Raw genomic sequence first — 22,324 nt, forward strand, 5'->3', positions numbered from 1 at the left:
GAGACAACTATAAGAAAACCAGCTTAGACAATCTTTATTTTTGCTAATTCGTTTGGTGACGCTAATGGCTCATAAATTGCACACAGCATTGTGACCAAACAGTGCTCTTCAAGAACGTGAAAAGTCGAAGGGAAATGTGTTCAAGCAAGCAAGGTTAAATAGAAAAAAAGACGAATAGAGCAGGAAGGCACATAACTCTTCACATTCAGTGATCTTGATTTCCTAAGTTTGATATATTGTCAAATACATCAAGTTTATACCTCATGCGTAAGTGTCTTTCTGCGCTCAACTTTCTGTTTATAGCTCCCACGATGCCTGTAAATCCTCATCCGTGACTAGACTAATGGAAACACTAACATATGTATGTAAATGAAGCGTAACTAAAGGACAATGTGCTCACTGTCAAACACTTGAGGTGCACAGAAGAGCCCATTTCTCACTGTATGCTCTGAACGTTGAGTGAAACTCTGAGATTTGGTTCCACCGCATAAAATCAAGCCAAACTCTGGACTTAACAGAGCATTAAGTTTAGAGTTTCCATTAGAAGTCTCTTAAAGCCTATGCCTTTGCTTTAACAGTGTCTGCAGCTCACTAAGAATATTTTAAAGTCAATGTGAAATCAAAATCAACCCTATTTACTAAATATTTCAGTGGTGCGTTTTATTCCCAAAACAATTTCAATTAAAGAGCTTCATAATCTTTCAACAAATGTAATTATGTCTAAAACTATTTTCCTTTTGGCTGATGTAATAAATCACCCTTATTTTCCCATCACCTGTCAACAACTTTTTCCCAGTCCAAACAATTGACTGTGGATAAAACTGGTAAAAACAAGCAGATCTCTTTACTCTAGTTTAAGTAGAGTCTTGTGTTGCAGTGCGAGTGTTCACTAACCTACACAGGTCTTCCCATCAGAGTGAAGCGCAAACTTCATGTGGCAGGAACATCTGGGCCCGTGGTCCGTCTCCTCACAGATGTGCTGACAGCCACCGTTACCATAGTTACACGTCACTAGTCAAGAACATCAACATTAAGAGATTAGAGATCACTAACTTCTAATCACTAACATCTATCAACTCATCCATCCATCGTTTTATTTATCTATCTATCTATCTATCTATCTATCTATCTATCTATCTATCTATCTATCTATCTATCTATCTATCTATCTATCTATCTATCTATCTATCTATCTATCTATCTATATCTATCCATCCATCTATGACATTTGCGGTAAAGATTGGGAATAATCTGTTGCTCCTGTAATTTACAGTATGAGGTACCTCAGGGCTCTATTTTAGGGCTGTTCCTTTTTTCCCTTTGCATGATTCTGCTGGGCTCTATATTTGATAAATATGGCATTTCATATCATAGTTATGCTGATGATACGCAGTTGTATCTTCCTTTTAAAGCAGGAAGTAATGAGGCTGAAAATTCTCTGCTGGATTGGCCTTGAGGAGGTGAAACGTTGGATTAACAAAAATGTTCTAATGTTAAATGACCAAAAGTGATACATTTTTGGCAATACATATATATATATATGTTGTGTCCACCAGTAAAGCGTATGGGCAAGTTTTCAACCATAAAAGGTCATGCCACTAACTTAGTTTCTTTCAATTAAAAAACATTGCGAAACTGAAATCAGTTTTATCAAAGAATGATCTTGAAAAAGCTATACATGCTTTTATATCTTCGTGGCTGGATTATTGTAAAGCATTACATGCAGGGGGTTGTCAGTCGTCCTTGTCAAGGTAACAACTTGTTCAAAATGCAGCGGCCAGACTGCTGACAGATACTAAGAAGAGAGACCATATAACTCCAATTTTGTCCTCTCTTCACTGGCTACCGATAAAACAACGGATTAAGTTCAAAATTTAGTTATTTGCTTTTAAAGCCATCCATGGTTTGACTCTAGAGTACATCAGGGATCTTTTAAAACAAAATCTCCGCAAAATTCTCCGCAAGATCGCTAAGATCAAACTCCCAGATTTTGCTCATAGATAGATTTCTATCTATCTATGACATTTGCGGTAAAGATTGGGAATAATCTTTCATCTGCTGCTCCTGTAACTTATGAGGTACCTCAGGGCTCTATTTTAGGGTCGTTACTTATCTAACTATGTATCTATCTATCCATCCATCCATCCATCCATCCATCCATCTACTCACATTTACAGTCTCGGTTGTTCTTGGTGAGCTGAAATCCCGGTCTGCACTCACAGGCGATGGATCCTTTGGGCGTCTCTCTGCAAATGTGGGCACAGCCGTGATTTTTATCCATGCAGGTGGGCACGTCTTTAGTTCCATTAAAACGCACTGTAGAATGTTAAGAAAGGGGGAGAGAGACAGAAATGATGATTCCTTTACAAAACAGAGATGTCTGAATTGTTTACAAATGTCATGCAATAAATCACTTTATATTTATTTGTTTCTAGGCATATAAATTTAAAATCTTTTGTAACACTGTAGAAGTCTTTACTGTCACTTTTGATCATTTCAATGCATCCTTGCTGAGTAAAAGGAAAATTTCTTTCAGGAATGAAAACTTACTGACCTCAAACTTTTGAACTATAGCGTATATGTATATCAACAATCAAATATATTTTGACTGGCTATGATTTTGTTGCTTTGCTCACCATTTTCAATTTCAGAAAAAAATACTAAAAAAACTCATGGGAAACTTTTAGCACTTCTGGTTAGGAAACAGTTTGATTACTGATGCATGACAAACAGTTCAATTTCTCTCAGGAACAGCAGCTTTGGGATTTCCTTCAGTTTATACCACAAGTCTGAGCACAAACACATACCAACAGACCTATGAAAATAAAAAGATTGTGATCTCATTTATCAATGTATTCCAAAAATGTGCATACATTTACTCTATGTTTCACTATTGTATCACTATACACCTTCAAGCATATACAAGATCCCCGGCTCGGTTCAAACTCATCATGAAACAGAAGTTGCGATCGTCTTTTCTTCTCTATTGTGACGTATATCCGAGTGAAACAGCTTCTCGAACAAGAACAAATGTAGGGCGGGGCTTGTGGAACTGATTGGATGGTTGTGATTTGCTATTGGTTAATCTCATGTGAGTGACAGGTTGCCCCGCCCTCAAAATCAGAAAAGAGAAGAGATGTCGCTGAAAGATGAAGGGGAAGTTATTTTAATTCAAGATCACGAGGGATTCATCCATAATAAATAAGAATTGTCAATCATTTTTGATTTCGCGGTGACTTTAAGAGCGTTTGGACGTCTGGTTCGGCTCGGTGAGAAAAGTATCAGCCGTTCAGAACCAGAGGAACTGGGTGAGTGTTGCTTTTCTTTGACTGACCCCAGATCAGACTCATGTTCACCAGTGTTTGAACAGTAAGAGGAGAATGAAAGCACCCCTCTGACTTCAGACCCCAGGACGCATCTGTGTCAACAGAGCCGCGGCACCCTGGGAAAGCAGCACGCAGAAGGGAACATCTATACCCAAGGTTATATGAGAAAACAGCTTATATCACATTTATCCGACAGGAGTCAGTTACATATGCAGCCAAACTTGACAGAACTTTTACTGTAAAAAAAACGTGAACAGGAAAGTATACCAGTAATGTTCGAAATGCCTTGCAACTGCATACTACTTTTTCGTAAAAGTATGTAAAAAAAATACATTATGCAATGATGATATTTTAAACAGTAGTATGATACATTGTTGGCACATGACCTCATCATGCGCATGTGAATGGCATCCAATTCAATATTGTTCCTGTTAACTAAAACTAAAAAAATCGTTTTTAAAAATCGTTTTCGTTAACTGAAATGAAGCTGAAATAAAATTACTAAATAAATATTAGATGAAAAATATAAAAAAATAATTAAAGCTAAATGGGAATATTTAAAAAAAATTATTATAAAGACAAAAGCACATTACAGTATCACAAAAAATTTGACTAAAACTAAAATGTAAACACTGAAAATGTAAAAAAAGCTACACTATAATAGTATATATAAATAATACTAAAATAACTCCTCTCAGAAATAAAAACACTTATTGTGCATTTTTAATTCTATTTAATTCAATTAAATAATTTAAAAAAAATTTAGAAACATAACGGCTGATATTTTTTCATTGTAGTTCATTTCGTCGCATGACTGTTGTATACTTCACATTTCAGCCTATATTCCATGCATACAGAAAATTACACGTATGAATATTGCAGAAATAATACGGTAGCATGCAATTCCCAACATAGTCATTGACTGTACATTTTAAATGTGCATATCTGCTAAATGCTTATTCAGTCAACCTCCAAACACAGCTCATCTCTTAACAGGTTTGGTCATTCAAAATGCTTGTAATAAAATCTAGAAGTTTAGGCCTCAAATAACACTGAGAGTAGAAATACACTTTTAAAGACACACACACACACACACACACACACACACACACACACACACACACACACACACACACACACACACACACACGTAGACCCCGAGGCCAGTATTTTAGCAGCTTTACAGGAAACCTTTCCCTCCACACATGAAAAGCGCTGACAAATGTGGACAGAGGGGCGACAGGACCGAATGTTTTGCTTTCAATTGGTAATTCACAACCTTTCACATCTGCCGGCATCACTTTGATTAATTAGAACCTTTTGTTTTCCATTTCTTCTGCCAGAAAACAAAATCGGACCATTTTTTATTCTCGCTGCTCCTGGGAACTGATGTCTGAGGAACTTTCCAATTTCTCTAATTCATTCTCTGGGTCTAAATCTCCCCGTTCTGCAGCCGTGAATGATAATGTTTCGCTGAGCGCTTCAACGTCATCGCCCTACAAAACTTGAGCTTTGAGAATAAACGGCTCGTCGTGCCGCATATTTGCACGGTTCCCAGGAAAACAGACAGATGGAGGAACTTCTGTTGTTGGTAAACCACCGACTCCATTCTTAAGGTCATTTCACGTGACTCAGCGTTAATGTTGTCAAGTTTATGCCAACACATTAAACTCTAAACAAAGCATAAACGCGTCAGAATTCAAATAGTTTCAACTTTCGGGACTCAATTAATGGGACAATTCGAATGACATGCATTTTTTGTTTGCATTACGTACAACTTTGCTCATAAGTTTGTGATGTGTGACGCCATGATTTTGCAAAGTTTTGCTCTTAAATATTAACTCTTTCGCCATTGATGGAATGTTCTGGCTTTCCGGCGCTATTACACATCTTCTGAAAGAGTACTGAATATCTGGATCAAAACACAGGCGAAGAAGAAGAAGAAACAAGCGAGATCATATGTAAAATAACGTGATCATCAACATTAAACTATGTTTACTATATCATACCAAATGTTACTGAATAAAATGTCGACCAAATTGTGAAACTTTGGAGGTGTTGATGGACTATATCTACTTCATATATGTTTTAATCTGTTCTGACACCGTGTAACCAGACACGATGGGATAAGATTCCAGCGACAAATAATTTGTCTGTCCACACTAGACGCGGCGCGACTGCGAGATGAATCTCACAAATTCAAAATCAATCCAAACCCACAGCCAATCAGAACCACATGTGGGCGGAGTCAGCCAATCAGAACAGTGTGTGGGCGGAGTCTCGCGGCGAGTGCACGGCACCAGAGAGTAATCTTGAGAGTAATCTTGACAGCAATCGCAAGAAAATGGATAAGTAGCTACATAATCAAATTCACAAATATTACACCATTTAAACATTATTAAAAATACATAGGCTGAGTTACTAAAACAATCTTTGTCAAATAATACACTTGTTTGTTCACAGTTTGAACGTTCTTGTTTCCATTTGTTTAATTTCAAGATCTGAGGTGAATAATCCATTGTTGCTTTTACAGCTACAAAGCTGGAGCACTAAATGATATTCAAAGTCACATTACAGGCTTTTAACATTAGAAGAAGGTGTGCAGGTCACTTTACGTAGACCTAAAAAATGAGACGTAAATCATGCAAGTTCAAAAACAGTCCAGAGAGAGAGAGTCATATCACTTACCGAGGGTCTAGGACCTCTACATCTACAGACCCATTCATCACAGCCGGGTCAGAGAGACCCGAAGACTCTCAGAAGAGCAGTAAAACGCTCAAGTGCTGATACAACGAGCCCACCCGTAACTCCCTGCCGAATTCCTGCCGTTTTTATCATTACGAGCGTTATTCTAATCTCTCCCGAGACTCCCGGCTTAAGAAAAATGGAGTCGAATGATCGGAAATAGGGAGAAATTCACACAAGCGCTCGGAAAAAACGATGGGAAAGCCATTTGAAGGGAATAAAACGTGGTCGATTAGGGTCTGCAGCCTGTTAAAACAAATACAAGCCTGTTAAACGCGTCCATACGTGGAAGACGGCGAAATATGCACAGACACTTCATTGAGTGACGGCCAGGGACAAGAGTTTGAGGCGAAATCACCAGGATTTCACGGCAGAGCACCGAGAAACTGCATTTCATTCAATTTTCTAGATCAAACGATCATAATGCACTCACTCGAAAGGCTTTTCACAGATGATTATAGAACATCAAAGACTCTAGGATGATTCATCTTGCGTCATGATAGAATTACCGTAATTATGAGACTTTGCAAAGACTTGAAGAACAAAGAAAGTGCAACAGATAATGAAATGACACATCAAACTTCAACTGTTGAAGGCGCTGGCTGCTATTTTGGACATAATAATGGGAATGCATTTCATACAATTATACAAAGTGTAAGCACTGTAATAAAATATTTTTTTCGAAGTTGTAAATAAAGCAAAGATCACTGGAGTTTGTTTTACAAGAAAATACTAAGATATATTAAGTACTTATATATTAAGATTGACTATTCAGTTACTGGAAATTATTCAAATGATCAATGATTCAATGGTTCAGAGTCATTTATGATGGAATCTTTTTTGTTGACATTTTCCATATAAATTTGGAGGGAAAACTACAGAATGAATTTAAACTTTGTAACATGTTAGATTGGTGTAAAAAAAAAATTGGATTGGAGATTATTTGAGTATGTTTTAAAATAAAATTATATTTCAGTCTTTCTTCACGTTTTAATTCAATGTGTTACTTTGCCATTTCTTTATTTGGTAACTTTATAATGAGCTTTCACTTGGAAACATTGGTTAATGCATTAGATAACAAGAACTAGCCACGAGCAATTAATTTTGAAAAGAATTTATTAACCTTTTTAACGTTAGTTGGTAAAAATGAATTGTTTATGTTAGTTCACAGTGTATTAACTGATGTTAACAAATACAACTTTATATTTATATTTATAATTCAAATTTCCATTGACTAAGATTAAAGGGTTACTTCACCCCAAAAAATGGAAATTACTCCATAATTGACTCACCCTCAAGCCATAGGTGTTTGTGACTTTCTTCTTTCAGAGTTATATAATAAAACATATCCTGGCTCTTCCCAGCTTTATAATGGGTGTGAATGGTAACTGAGATTTTGAAGCCTAAAAAAGCTCATCCATCCAAAAGTAATCCACATGACTCCAGGGGGTTAATAAACGCCTTCTGAAGCGAAATGATGTGTTTTTGTAAGAAAAATATCCATATTTATAACTTTATAAACTATAATCACTGGCTTCTGGTAATGGCTGTACGCAAGTCAAGTTCCGGCGGAAGATCCAGGATATGTTTTAATGTAACTCAGATTGTGTTTGGCTGAAAGAAGAAGCTCATATACACCTAGGATGGCTTGAGGAAGAGTAAATCGTGGCATAATTAAAATTTTTGGGTGAACTAACCGTTTAACAAATGTAATAGAAGTATTGTTTGCTATTAACTAATATAGTTAACTAATCTTAACAACACTAGGCACGTTTCTATTACAGATTTGCGCAAACTTTTCAGATTTTTTCTAAATGTTGACAAAAACTGTTGCGAAATGACGGCGTTTCCATTAACCGATGTTATGCGACTAAAACGTAATTTTTTCCTCTGGCTATAAGTCATTCCAAAAATCATAGCAACGGACGTTGGTAGGTTTATGTATATCTCAGCCACCGCACTGGCCATTATTAATAATCAAAGGAGACATATGTGTGTTATCCAATCATTAATGGCAAGGAAAGACCCTTAGCCTATACTTGAGAGCGGCTCATATGAGGTGTTTCTGGGTGTTTCTCCATCATATCTGCTTCAAGCTCTTGATTGTGGCATTTATTTGAGGTTTAAAATCCATTATTACTGTAATTCTTTTGTCTTATATGAATTTAATGAAGAACTCTGTCTCGTATTCTGTCCAAACACACCGCGTCATCTACGTCAGCTTACCTGTAAATGTGCAAAAATGTGTTTCCATTGCAGTTTTGCGAAATATTTCTTTTTCGAATTGCCTGAAAAAGCACCTCAAGCGAGCGCAAAAACGTTTTGGCCATAAATGGGAGTTTTTGCGAAATTGACGTGTTTCCATTGGCCGTATTTTCAATTCGCAATTTCAATTTGCGCAATTTGAAGGGTAATGGAAACGTGGCTAGTGAAACCTTATTGTTAAGTGTTACCGTGAAATTTCACAGTAGTTGAAAACAATCAAATCAGCCAAAACATTCAACATACTAACAAATACTGTCTCTTCCTTTAACTGTTCTCTAAACTGCTCTGTTCTTCCCTTTGGAAACTGCAATATATTACCAGGAGCCCTAAGGCTTCATGCAAAGAAAAGGGTAAAAATTCCACTGTAATATCAAAGCTATTTCTTAAGGAATTGTCGGATCCAGGTCTCAGATGGGCTTGCCAACACTAACAGCGGTCTGACATGAAGGACGCGCTCTGACGTCTCTGTTCTCTTGAGTAAGCGGCAGGTTTTTAGCACCTCTCTGGAAGAGTTGGCGCAGTGAAAAGCTGCACTGATTGGCTGTCGGCTGATGTGTAAACACGACTCTTCTCACGTCTCCTGAACCACATAGACATGCTTTCTCCCACAAGACAAACAGCAGACGTATGGAGTGTTTTTGTGTGCGTTGTGTAATACAAAGTTGTTTCCAAACAAACATGAATCGAATGCCATATCGAAGTACGCCCAACAGCTCAGAAATGGTTTCATGCTCCGATTGTGCTATTATATGCTGCTAGAACACAAAGAAAAGAGCAAATAAATATAACATATTAGCAGGTTTGAAATAAATATAACATATTAGCAGGTTTGAAACAAATATAGCCGTCTGTGAAACTTGTGCTGCTCAATTCACAGTTTAACAGATGAAATAATTAACACTACCTGAGAACAATGAAACTCCAACACTTGCTCCTGAAGCATATCAAATGCTCAAACTATATTGTGCTGCAATTTCCAAGAATAGAGAACACTGTGTTAACCTGTGACTTTAAGGCATTCATGTAACACGTCTAACAATGTTTTTTGGTTTTTTTATGTTTGATAAACTATCACTGACATAATCAAAATTAATTAAAAAAAAATTTACATTTTTTTTTTTGTATTCACTGCATGTCAAGATCTTTCAAATATATTAGCAAAATTATTGTAAAAAATATTTTAAGCTTAAAATGTAAGCCTTTTTTAAGATTTATGAATTTCAATTAATACTAAAATTGCTTCAAATTGAATTTAATAATCCTTACATATTATGCATATATGTTTTATGAATTTTTTTTAAAGAATTTTAAATGAGTAAAAAAAAAAAAAAAAAAAAAAAAAAGAGCTTAATAAAAAATGTAAGGGAATGGACCATAGTTTATGTGAATCGTATTCATAAATTGAAACACTTCAATTAAAAAAATTGAATGTATGAATATGAATCAAAAACTGAAATGGTTCATTACCTTGTTCTATTAAGATTTATACAAAATGTTTTATTAAGCTCTATTTTTTTTTTTTTTTTTTTTACTCAGTTAAAATTCTTAATTCATAATATTGATAATATGTAAGGATTATTCGATTCATGTTGATGGAATTTTACTATATTATTGAAATTCGTAAATCTTAATAACAGGTTGAATTTATTTTTGAGTGTATTATATACAATACTATAACACACTATACTATACTATATTATATTATATACTATAATATCTATAATACTAATATAAGTATTTAAAAGAATACAAAAATATTATAAAATATAAAAAAAAATATATTTGTTTTTATAATTTCTTTTAAATATTGCTATTATTATTATTATTTTTAATATATGATATATTAATATAACACTGATAAATTATAAAAAAAGTTACAATATATAGTTTGACCTGCTGAAAAGACATACTGTAAACTACTTTATTATACTATACTATAATATCTGTAATACTAATATAAATATCCAAATACAATACAAAATATTATAATTTTTTTATTGTACATATTTATATTACTATTTTATATATATATATATATATAATAGTAATATAAATATGTACAATAAAAAAATTATAATATTTTGTATTGTATTTGAATATATATATATATATATATATATGTATATGTATGTATGTATGTATGTATGTATGTATGTATATATATATATATATATATATATATATATATATATATATATAAAATTTCAATAATAATAATAATAGGATTGTAAAAATGACTAAATTAATATAAAACTAAAATAAAAAAGTGATAATACATAGTTAGACCTGCTGAAAAAGAAAAGTCCATAACTTTCATGAATGACATGTATTTTAGGCTAAATGATGAATTAATTTGTTTCCCAAACATGTTCGTTTGGAAAACGCTTGAAAACACATTTATTAGCTGACGACAGTCATAAACAGAAAAGGTTAATGTAGCTGTAAAGGTCAAAATGTGCTCACTGCACGCAGGGGAAAAGCATCTTGCACATGAATATAGGACAATTAAACAATTCTAATGGACCATTAAACATTTAACAAGTTGATATAAACGCCAATGAGTGGAAACATGGAGACGAAGCGACGGTTATTGGATGGCTGCTGTCTACAAGCCATCCCACAGAAAGCAAAGAGAAAAACAACATTTAGATGAGTGTAATCTATCAGGACAGAGAAAAAAAGTACAACAGAAAAGCCTATCCACCATTTAACCAGCCTAAATTATGTTTGTTCAACAAATACACCAGCAGATCTGATTCTACAAGGCCAAGAAGGAAATAACATAACTGATTTGGATTTAGCTTTGATTACACTAAGTTCCAGAATGGCATTTAATCGAAAACCATTCAGGCTTGGCAGAGCTGTACCTCCTCTTCTTTCTAGCCCGAAGCAAAGGGATTTTTCAGTTTGATGAAGTTGTAAATCTAAAAAAAAAAAAAAAATGACTAGGCTTATGTTTGACACCTCAGGGATGGAGGTAAACGTATACTCTTAGATTTCCAGCACGCAGTGGAGTTGGACTAACGGTTAGGTCATTGGAGCCCTGCAGGCGCAGTTTAGCAGGAATCCTGGATATTCTATGATTACATGTGACAAGCACCTTTGATGCCTGGCAATTATGAACTTATTTATATACAGAATGCGTTCCAAAAACAATCCTCGCATGGTTTCGTAATGATGTGAACTCCAGCCTGCGTCGCTGGAATACTTGCGATTGGAATGGCCAGATTAGACATGTTTTCCTCGGAAACGCTCTCTGGGGTTTTCCTCAAATAGGCAATGTGCAAAAGAATTAAAAAATTATACTCACAATTATTTTTGGTCAATAGTGAAATCAGAATTATTCACCATGATTGCTCGATTTTCATATTGTACATGTATTGTTATAAAAGTTATACAATTAGATAAATAAACGCATCATTTATTTTATACCATTCGAAAGTTCGGGGTTAGTAGAATCCTGAAAAAAATTATAATAATATGTTTTTTTTAGCAAATTAGCATATTAGAAGTATTTCTGAAGGATCATGATATTTACGCACAATAAGACCAGACGTTTTTCATTTGGCTAAATCTAAATATGTTATGGCTCAGGTCCCTTCTGTTGGTTAGACGTCCACCAACTCATATTGCTAATAAGAGTGTAAGTCTTTGAGACTGATCAACAAGACACATGGTTTGAAGAATCATCTGTGGATCTGAAACGATGCAAGACAAATTACGTGCCAAATTATAATACTATAGGACTATCAACACCGCTATATCATAGCCAAACATATTCTCGCCATTAAAAAAAACAACGAATATCACTTTGTACGCAACAAAACATCACATTGCAGAAGTTAAATATGTTGCAAATGCAGTTTCACGTTGTGTAAATGCACATCAATCAATGTGTTAATATGCAACTTAACGTCAACGTGAAATCACAAAAATTGAGCTCAAAAAGTCTCTCAATTACTTTAAGATGATGGAAATGCATCCACTAAACAGAACTACACGTGTGTGTGTTTATTATGTGAGTGACTATATGTGTGTGTGTGTGTGTGTGTGTGTGTGTGTGTGTGTGTGTGTGTGTGTGTGTGTGTGTGTGTGTGTGTGTGTGTGTGTGTGTGTGAATACTCATGTAAGCCATATGTCCAGAGAGACCCTCTGAAACAACGAGACTTTAAGACGAAGGAAGCAGTTTTTTATTACTAAGCAAACATTTCCCAGACCACTGCAACAAAAAACAAAAAAACCACACATGGACTGACATTCATGAACTTTAAAAGCTATTTGTGTTGTGCAGGTGTGAGAAACCGGGGAAAAAAGCAACAAAACGGGAACTACAGTAAAACTTGTATTACAAGACAAATCAAAAATCGATGTGAAATAAAATGAACGATGCCTTTTATTCCTTCTATAATGTGACATTCCCAGGCAAAACAGAGTCTTTTTTTAATTTATTTTTTATAGGCCTGAGTTTGCAGCGTGTTGTTGACCAAAGCCCTATTCGGACGGGACTGGTTTACGGGCGTTTTCACACCTGAAAGTCGCACCAAGGTCCGCACCAAAGTTCATGTTTTGATACATTGTATACATTCGGTTAGTTTTGGTTTGGTTTCACATTGCAATTCTGCGAGTCCACTAAAGAGCTTTACGTGACGTGCTTGTGTCCTGTCGTCATCATCTATGTGAGCTGAATCTTGACATTGATTGGTTTGTAAACGGACGTGTGTCTGACGTCAGCGTGTTGTCAATTCGGCGGATAACTTTAACAAGAATGAATGAACAGACGCATATCGTTGTCACTTAGGGTTGCAAACCACAGAAAAGAAAAATGCGGGACAATCGTGGTTCTTTATAGGAAAATAAAGGGACACTCAAAATATTTGTACTGTATCACACCGTAGCCTATATGACATTTCAGGTTCGTATGTGTTTAAAAATGTCTCAGATATAAACACATTTGTTTTGCTTAACCTGTTTATGTACAATTTAATTCTAAAACGAATTTTAAGGTCACATACAAAAACCATAGTTCAAAATAATAGCATTTATCTGAAATAGAAAGCTTTTGTAACATTATACACTACATTTTAAAGAAATTAAATAAAGTAATAGCATACTTTTCCTTCAGGAAGATTTCATGTTTTCTTGTGTGGCTGGATGTTGGACTCATGAACAATAATCACATTGTTTGAATTCACCAAAACTGATTTGCCGAAATCAAAACCCGGCCGGACAGTGAAATGGATTTGCCGTTTGCGCGAGTCCGGAATCTCCGGATCGAACCGGGAACAACCAGACAGCAGAGGATTCTGTTCGCAAATCAAACAATAATTTGTCCCAAAAGAATAATTAATTCACAATTTAGAGTTTGTTATTCGTATATGGTCTGATGCGCGTGAGTGTGGGCTGTGATTGGATGATGCGGTGTCGTGATCATTCTCAAGTGTCGTGTTGCTGTTGTATCAGTCAGTGGTTAGATCAGCGTAGCAGTCTATTTAATCGGGACAAGGGAGGTCCCGTACGGGACAAATAAATTAGACCCAAAATACGGGACGTCCCGGCTAATTCGGGACAGTTGGCAACCCTATTGCCACTATACTTTTATTATTATGGCATTACTCCCTGCAGCACCGACTATACTCGAGGCTAGTTCAAATTCGCCAAATGAACGTCCTCATTGTGCGAACATTTTATCGTCGCCGGCAGGACAAATGTGTGTGTGTGTGTGTGTGTGTGTGCGCTGTGGGCAGGACTGACAGATTTGCACATAAATATTCTTCTTCAGTTGTTTAGGCTACGCAGGAACCACCGGAACTTCCTGTAAATGTTCTGAAAGACCGAACCAAACAGAAAATGCTTTCACACTAGAAACGAACCAAACCTTTGTTTGGTTTGATCCGGACCGAGACTACCTCTTTTCGTCGGACCAAATTTCGTCTGTTTGATCCGGACCGTGGTCCGGGGGAGGTTTCACTCCTGTAATTTTGATTCGAACCAAACTGAAAAGTCAGAAAATCCGGACCAAACAAGGCAGGTGTGAAAGGGCCCTAACATGGAGAGGAGGGGTAAAGTAATGACCAGAGCTTCTCTGTGATTTTAGTCCCGTCCGAATGTGCATCTCAGTGATCATGACGGACAATGTCAGTAAAGATTATAGCGGCTTTTACCTTCAGTGAAAAGGTCCGGAAAAATGACCTCAGGTAATACTAATCCCGTGCGAATACACCCGCTGTAAATATGTACGTCAATATTTCATCATTTCCTGTTTAAAAGTAGTTTTCCGCGGTTTTTCAAGTATGGAGACGCTTGATAAAGCATCAGTTGCGTTCGAGACGCTGGAACGAGTCTGTGGCAAAACTCAAGTGTTTTTCATACACCATTCAGATCAGAGAGAAGATCGACAGCACTTGTTAGAGGAATGAAACATCTTTTAGCGTTAGATAAGAGCCTATTACCAACACAATCCAATCTTAGTTAAGTTAAATAATACATCGTTCGACCGGACATAACTGTTTTATATATATGTAAATATAGGTTATATGTGTTTGCGCACATGATATCAGGAAGCAGCGTAACACACACATGAGGACAGGAGTGACGGCGGTGTGTAAATCGAGTTACTCTTACACTTCTGCTAGTTTTACTGAGATATCTTATCCCGTGAGAATTGGCCATTACTATTACAGACGTCCTGTGGTAAAATTACATTACTCCATCTACCCTTGTAAAGCTAATCCCGTCCGAATAGGGCTCAAGACGTGTAGGCTGAAGGTCAAGCTCACCCTCCAGTGCATCTCCGAGACACGATGAATTTGTGCCGGAGAGTCTGATTGGACGCACAACCTTTGACATGAACAACAAAAGCTATAGGACGCATTTTCCCAGCGGTCAGTGACAGAACAGACCCCAATTCTGCATTGGCCAGCCAGTGAGCGCCGGTGTGTTTGATTAGCAGGTTGTTCGCGTGACATTACTGCACTGCCTCGAGCAGACGCAGGCCTTCATTTCCTACAGTTTTATTCTCCACTCGCTCTGCGCCCATCTGAGAGACTTTATCCGTGATTTAAGAAAGTGTTTGTGAAGACAACCAGACAGCGCACACCACCACAGGTGCCAACTGAGCTGCAATGACACAAAATACATCTATATGTCTGGAATTCATCTGTGAAGCAAAGCACAGATTGTTGACATGAGAAGACCGGAGAAAACTACATATATGAATTTATATCAACCAATAAATCTCCTATTTGCAACTTCTGAGGTTGAATTTTTTAATTACAATCATTTTCATGATGATTATGATGATAATATTTTACAAATATTTATATTAAAAGTTATAACGTTTTTAATAATATTAATCTTTCAATAAAACGTAAGAATTTTGTTAAAAGTTTTAATATTAATAAATATTTAAAATGTTTCATATTAATACTTAAAAAGTAATATTAATATTATAGAAATGTTTTAAAAAGTACTATTATTACTATTAAAAAGTTAAAACGTATTTAATAGTATTAATATTTCAATAAAAAAATGAATTGTTTAATATTATACAAATTAATATAAAACTAATTTTGAGTAACATTAATATTTAAAAAAAACATTTGGTCACATTACACACAGGTAAGCAATTAAAGCATAATTTTTTATCTTTAAATTAAAACATTTTAACATCGCTTTTTAAATTGTTTCTAACTAGTAACTAAATAGTTTTTATTTTCAAATTACTTCTTAATTTTAATTTGACATTTTTATATTTATGAACCTCGGTTTGAGAATCTCTGCTTTAAAAGAGAATAAACCAGTGGCTTACAACGTTCACGTAAGTGTTGGTTGTGTGATTTTTCTGTTTGACTATCATCCGTCAATCCGTCAATCCGTCAGCACACCGGATGAAGAATCACGTCACTCTGTCGAGTTGTCACACTCCAGTATCTGAAGCACATTGTGCTGCAACAACCACTGAAATAGCAAACGAAGATCCCTTCGTTCTGATCACAACAGAAGTATCCGGCTTCTCCCAATCGAAGCGTTTGTGGATTTATGGTGCCATAACCTCTCCTCCAAGAGGTTTTAATCTGGGAGCAATAAAACTAATATTAACATGAAATATGAGGGATTAACAACGGTATTTATCAACCTCATTCCAACAGGGAAAAAAACCCGACAGAATATAGACAATAAAGGCCTTGAAACATACGATCCAAGACTCAAATAACAGTGTGCTTATGAAACGCAAACATTGACAAGTTCATCGGGCCAAAAGCTTCTCCTGAGATTCGGCTTTGAAGAGAGAAGCGGGTTTACACTGACATTGTTAAATCTCAACGTAATCGTGTTCAGAATCAAATACATGCTTACTACTTACTGAACTTACTATGCAGTATGTGATATATACACACTGCTATTGTTTAAAAAATAGCGAGTGAAACAAACGCATGCTGTCACCAGTGTTGTACTTGAATGAAACTATTAAAACCCATTTTCAGTTTTTGATAAAAAAACAAACAAAACCAAAATCATAAAATAAAATAAAATAAAAATAAACCAAAATAACAAAATAACATAATATAAACCAAACCAAACCAAAATACTAAAACTAAACTATAATATAATATAATATAATATAATATAATATAATATAATATAATATAATATAATATAATATAATATAATATAATATAATGTAAACCAAAAATCATAAAATTAAAATAAACCAAACTAAAATAACATAACATAACATAATACAACAAAACCCAAAATAAAATTAAATCAATCAAACAAACAAACAAACAAACAAACAAACAAACAAACAAACAAACAAACAAATAAATAAAATATGAATAACCTACACTTAAAAAAAACTTAAATGAATATTAGAAATGTTGCTATTGCAACTAAATGGAATATAATAAGTTTAAGTTAAAGCTAAAACTGAATTAAAAAAGATAAATATAAAAAAATTCAAATAAATATTTAATAAATAATAAAAGAAATATAATAAAAATGACAAAAGCACAGAAACCTACTAAAACCTAAACAAAAACTGAAATAAAAAATGAACATAAAAATGAATGCCAAATCAATAAATAATACCAAAATAACACTGGCTGTCACATGACCATTGCATATAAGACATGCTGTGCACAGTACACATACAGTACTATACACTGCACTGTAAAAAGTGTTCAGTGTACTTACTAAAATGTTGTAAACCTGTTGCCTTAAGTAAAAAAAAACTAATGCTTAATTGAAAAAATTAAGTTATGTGAACTTGACAAATCCACATTACTTAATTTTTTCGATTAAGCATGAAGGGTATTTACTTAATAACGGGTTGAAGTGAAGTCAGCTGATCACTTTTTCCAGTGAGCTCAGAGATGTTAACTCATGCTGATATGCGCCCTCACCTTTGGGCCTCTGGATGCAGGTGTGCTGGTTGTCGGACAGCAGGAACCCGTCTCGGCACCGGCATTCATAACTCCCCATCATGTTGACACAGATCTGCTGGCATCCACCGTTTCCTTCCGAGCACTCGTCCACATCTGACGGGAGACAACACGTAAAAACAGTCAGATCACCTCAACTGTGTGATTATAACTGTGCCTATTCATTTATACAAATATACACCATCGTTCAAACGTTTAGGGTGCACCGTAAGATGTCTTATGCTCACCAAATATACAATTATTTGATGAAAAAATACAGTAAAATCACTAATATTGTGATATATTATTATAATACAAAATAACTGTTTTTAATGTGAATATATTGTAAAATGTAATTTATTCCTGTGATCAAAGCTGAATTTTCAGCATCATTACTCCAGTCTTCAGAGTCACATGATCCTTCAGAAATCATTCTAATGATGAGAAACATTCGTATTATTATCAACGTTGAAAACAGTTGTGCTGCTTCATATTTTTTGTGGAAACCGTGATACATTTTTCAGAATTCTTTGATGAATGGAAAGTTCAAAATAACAGCATTTATTTAAAAATAAAAATATTTTTGTAACATTATAACAGAGTTTACTGTCACCTTTGATCAATTTTAATGCGCCCTTGCTTTTTTTAAACTTTCTTCATATTTGTATTTCTTAACAATTTTCATATAAATATAAAAGAAATAAATAAACATAAAATAAAGAAAATAATAAACAAATTTTAATAAATAATTTGCAAAAAAATACAATAATAAATAATAAATAATAAAATAAATAAAACAATAAGCAATAAATACAAAAAGCCATAAATAGATAGATATACAAATATATTGCCATCAAATTTGTCTGAGAGGAAATAGGCAAAAAATGTGGCCTGATTTCAAGGTTTAAGTTGATGCGACGCGCACACACTCTGTCTAACGCATGATGAGAGACTCTAGAATCACTGACAGTGACATCAGGTGCGTCGAGTTCAACCCGCTTACTACTAAAACTCAACTGTGTTCACAGCAAGGTTCGGCTCCCGTCAAACTGACAACTGTGTGTGTGTGTTTGTTCTCATTCCAGATGTTTCTGTGTGTCGTCTGCCTCTCTGAGGATGAGACCGCAACCTGATCTCTCCCTTAGATACGTCGCATCAGTGTCAGTCTGTATACACAAGCTTGCTCTTAATAAACCCTCATGCGAAACTAATTTTCTGTCTATTTGTCCAATGTTACTGAGGCCTTGGGATAGAGTTTCCAATCTAGGCCATTTTCAGCAGAGCCGAGGGGGGAATATAACCATTTCCCAGCGCTCTCATCACTCACACACACACACACACACACACACACACACACACACACACACACACACACACACACACACACACACACAAACATTCCCATCACTGGACAATTGTGACAAAAAGTTACCTGAATTACATTTTTTGGAACTTAAAATCCAGAGATGAAAAAAATAGTTAATCAGAACATAATGTTTAATATGCGTGGTGCAGGAACCAATCGGATGTCATTGTGGGCGTGGCTATTGAACGTATCAGAATTAGAAAGGCCACAAACTTACTCTACGCAAAAAGTCAACGTATTGTCTTAGCATGCATTTGTATTATTGAAGCAGTATAAATCAATGCACTAGTTTCCTTCAAATGTACGAGTCATGAAATCTTATCTGTTGTTTTTGTCAACAGGCGACTACCATGCTCTCAATGAGAAAACTGACAGAATAAAGGGGACAATTTTACACCAGTTTAGCAATATTGAATGAAATGTGTTCTTGTGTTGCATTATAAATTGCGTATTGACATATTTCAGAGCACCACGAGTGAAACCAAGCAGCTACAAAACAGCTAGGAGCTTAAAGGCCCACTGAAGAACGCGTAGCTTTGCACATTTTACATTTACATTCATTTAGCAGACGCTTTTATCCAAAGCGACTTACAAATGAGAACAATAGAAGCAGTTAAACTAACAATAGGACAACAATATGCAAGTGCTATGTATGATGCAAGTGCTTTGTATGATGCAAGTGCTTTGTATGATGCGTTGACGTAATTTCCACTGAAACATGAAGCTAAGGCGGGACATATTGAATGGCTCCTCCCCCTTTTCACAAAGCCAATAGCTAAGTCGTACTTGACAGCACCATGGAAGCGAATCAGAGCGCTGATGATACGTTGGATTCAATAGTAGAGGTGTGTATAAATTCTAGCCATTTCATTCTTAACCAACGTACAGTTGAAAAATGGAAAAAAACTTGAGCGTTTGAGCAACCGAACACACGTCTCAAACCTATATTGCTCCGGTCGCTTTGGCCAGGTGGTGTTTATAGCATAGGGGGCGGAGCTTTAGATTCTAGAGAGCATTTGATTGGACAGAAGATGTGATGAGAAGCTGAAGTCCGCGGTGATGTCATAAAAACCCGTGATCCATTTTAGCGGAAGTGAGAGACTAAGTTTTGAATGCTAATATCTCCTAAATGCGAATTTTGTCATTGTTTTGGAAACACACCAGCTACAAAACTTACATTTTGATTTCAGGAAGCCTTTAAACTAGTGATCGACCGATATATCGGTCAGCCGATATATCGGGCCGATATTTGCGGGTTTGACGTGTATCGGCATCGGCCGATACGCGGCTGCTGCGTTCGCCGATAGTTTTTTCCCGGCATTATTTACAGACAGGCGTCTGCAGGCAGCTTTGTGTTGCTGGAGACGCTGCACGTGCAGCCCATGCACTGCCCCTCCCACACTAGCTGAGTGCTGGAAGCCTCTTCAAAACAACGTTAAGTTTTAAACTTTCAAAGCATCTTTTAACTGTTTGACTTAACTGAAATATTGCCATACACTTTGAAAGTGGAAACACGTTGCTCTATATGTGTGTGCAACTATAGCTAAGCAAGTTTGGTCCAAATGGAAAACGCGAATGCCGAATATATGCTTGTCATTGTATTTAGGGAGCTGCAAATAGCTAAGTTTGAGGCTATCCATATGCATACGGCAGCTGTTACAAACACTGGTCATAGGATTAAATAATGCCGACGTTGGTTCGTGATTCCGTGATATTTGTGGGAGTTTTATTCAGCGAGGTGGTCGAACTCAGTCAGAACACTCCCTGAGGTAAAAGAATCGACGCGGTTGCGACACGCATGCGATGCAGCGCGCTCGTTTGTCCCGGCGCTCAGAATGCCGCAAGCGCACGCAGGTTATGTGACAAAAAAAACAACTGACCTTTCATGACAACATCGAAAGCTCGGCCAAACAGCTGATCAAAGCTGGACAGGGCAGGTTTTTATTTTTCATCTCCATAAATATATGTGACGTTAGTCGTAAAGGGCTTGAAATAAATTAATCCTTACTTCCTCGTCATCATGAGTAGAGTGCAGTTCATAGTTGCATAGCAACGACAGACGCCACGGGAGTGCAAGCGCTTGTAGAAAGGAGAAAGCGTCGCGGCTGTGCTTACCACACGTTTTTAGACGCGATATGTGAACAGTCCCTAATTCATAATAAACTGAGAATCTATTTGGTTTAAAATAGTTTTTGTTTTGTTTAAAATGGTGATCACAATTACATATATCAGACAACTACACAGAATAACATGTTCCAGTCTATTTATATAAAAAAAATTTGAATCATTAATTCAAACACGTTTAAAACGAATTAATTCAGTCTCATTCATAAATACCTGTTTAATTAATGGATGAAGTTCAATAAATGTTCCTTTTATAAGTTCAATAAATGTTCCTTATTTTAAATTGAGACTTGTAACATTTGTTATCATCATTGTGTCATTTTTATGATGTAAATTGAGTGAGCAAAAGCAGTATCGGCTCCAAATATCGGCCCAAGAAAATCGGCAGCCCGTATTGGTCATCGGCTAAGGCTGATGAAAAAAAATCGGTATCGGCATCGGCACTAAAAAATCCATATCGGTCGATCCCTACTTTAAACTTGATTTTCTAGCAGGGAATATTTACAGTTTTGCATTCGAGTGGTACTACTGACGGCAATCAGGTGTGAGACGATGAGCGTCTACGTTTACTGCAAACTTATCTGTCGGCCCTCCAAGCATTTGGAATTTGGAAACCATTTAACGTATGGCGACCCATAAGGACTGCTAAACGTTTCCACAGAACTTGCATTAGTATATTTGCAAGTGCAGAACTTCACCACGAGACCCTGACGCTTCAAACCCCAAACACCTTGCTCCCGCAGCATAAACAAACCAAAGATTTCCTGCCGCGTTGAGTTTTGCGAAGCTCTCCTGCATTAGGGACATGTGTTATGTGCAGGCCGCGGCCGGCGTCCAAAGCAAATATTTGGAAAAGGAACCGGATTCTGGTGAAACCCGGAGCAGAGCTCATGCTATTTGCACTTAAAACATTTCTTAAAAATTCTCCTGAGAGGATTCATCAGTGTTGAAAAATTCCCTCTCTTTTTCTTTCTCTCATACCTCGTTCCGGTCCTTTCCCCAGTCAGTCCCTCTTTACCTTTTCCTCACTCCATTCCTTCCTCTGTGCCTCGCTGAATGACAATCTATCACTCAAA

The 22,324-nt window shown here is 35.9% G+C and overlaps 1 protein-coding gene across 6 annotated transcripts in view; it reads right to left on the bottom strand.

Moving 5' to 3' along the window:
* The window catches only part of scube3 (signal peptide, CUB domain, EGF-like 3), a 115,789-nt gene that overhangs the window by 50,061 nt on the left and 43,404 nt on the right, over positions 1–22,324 (bottom strand). For all 6 annotated transcript variants that reach the window (XM_082145543.1, XM_082145545.1, XM_082145542.1 and 3 more), the window contains exons 4-6: positions 17,741–17,875; positions 2,170–2,316; positions 895–1,011 (exon numbers count right to left, since the gene is read on the bottom strand). In XM_082145543.1, the coding sequence (XP_082001669.1) occupies positions 895–1,011; positions 2,170–2,316; positions 17,741–17,875 (399 nt within the window). The remainder of the gene's footprint in view (positions 1–894; positions 1,012–2,169; positions 2,317–17,740; positions 17,876–22,324) is intronic.

The sequence above is a fragment of the Leuciscus leuciscus genome, assembly GCF_965113295.1.
Source record: "Leuciscus leuciscus genome assembly, chromosome: 18".
NCBI classification, from domain to species: Eukaryota; Metazoa; Chordata; class Actinopteri; order Cypriniformes; family Leuciscidae; genus Leuciscus; species Leuciscus leuciscus.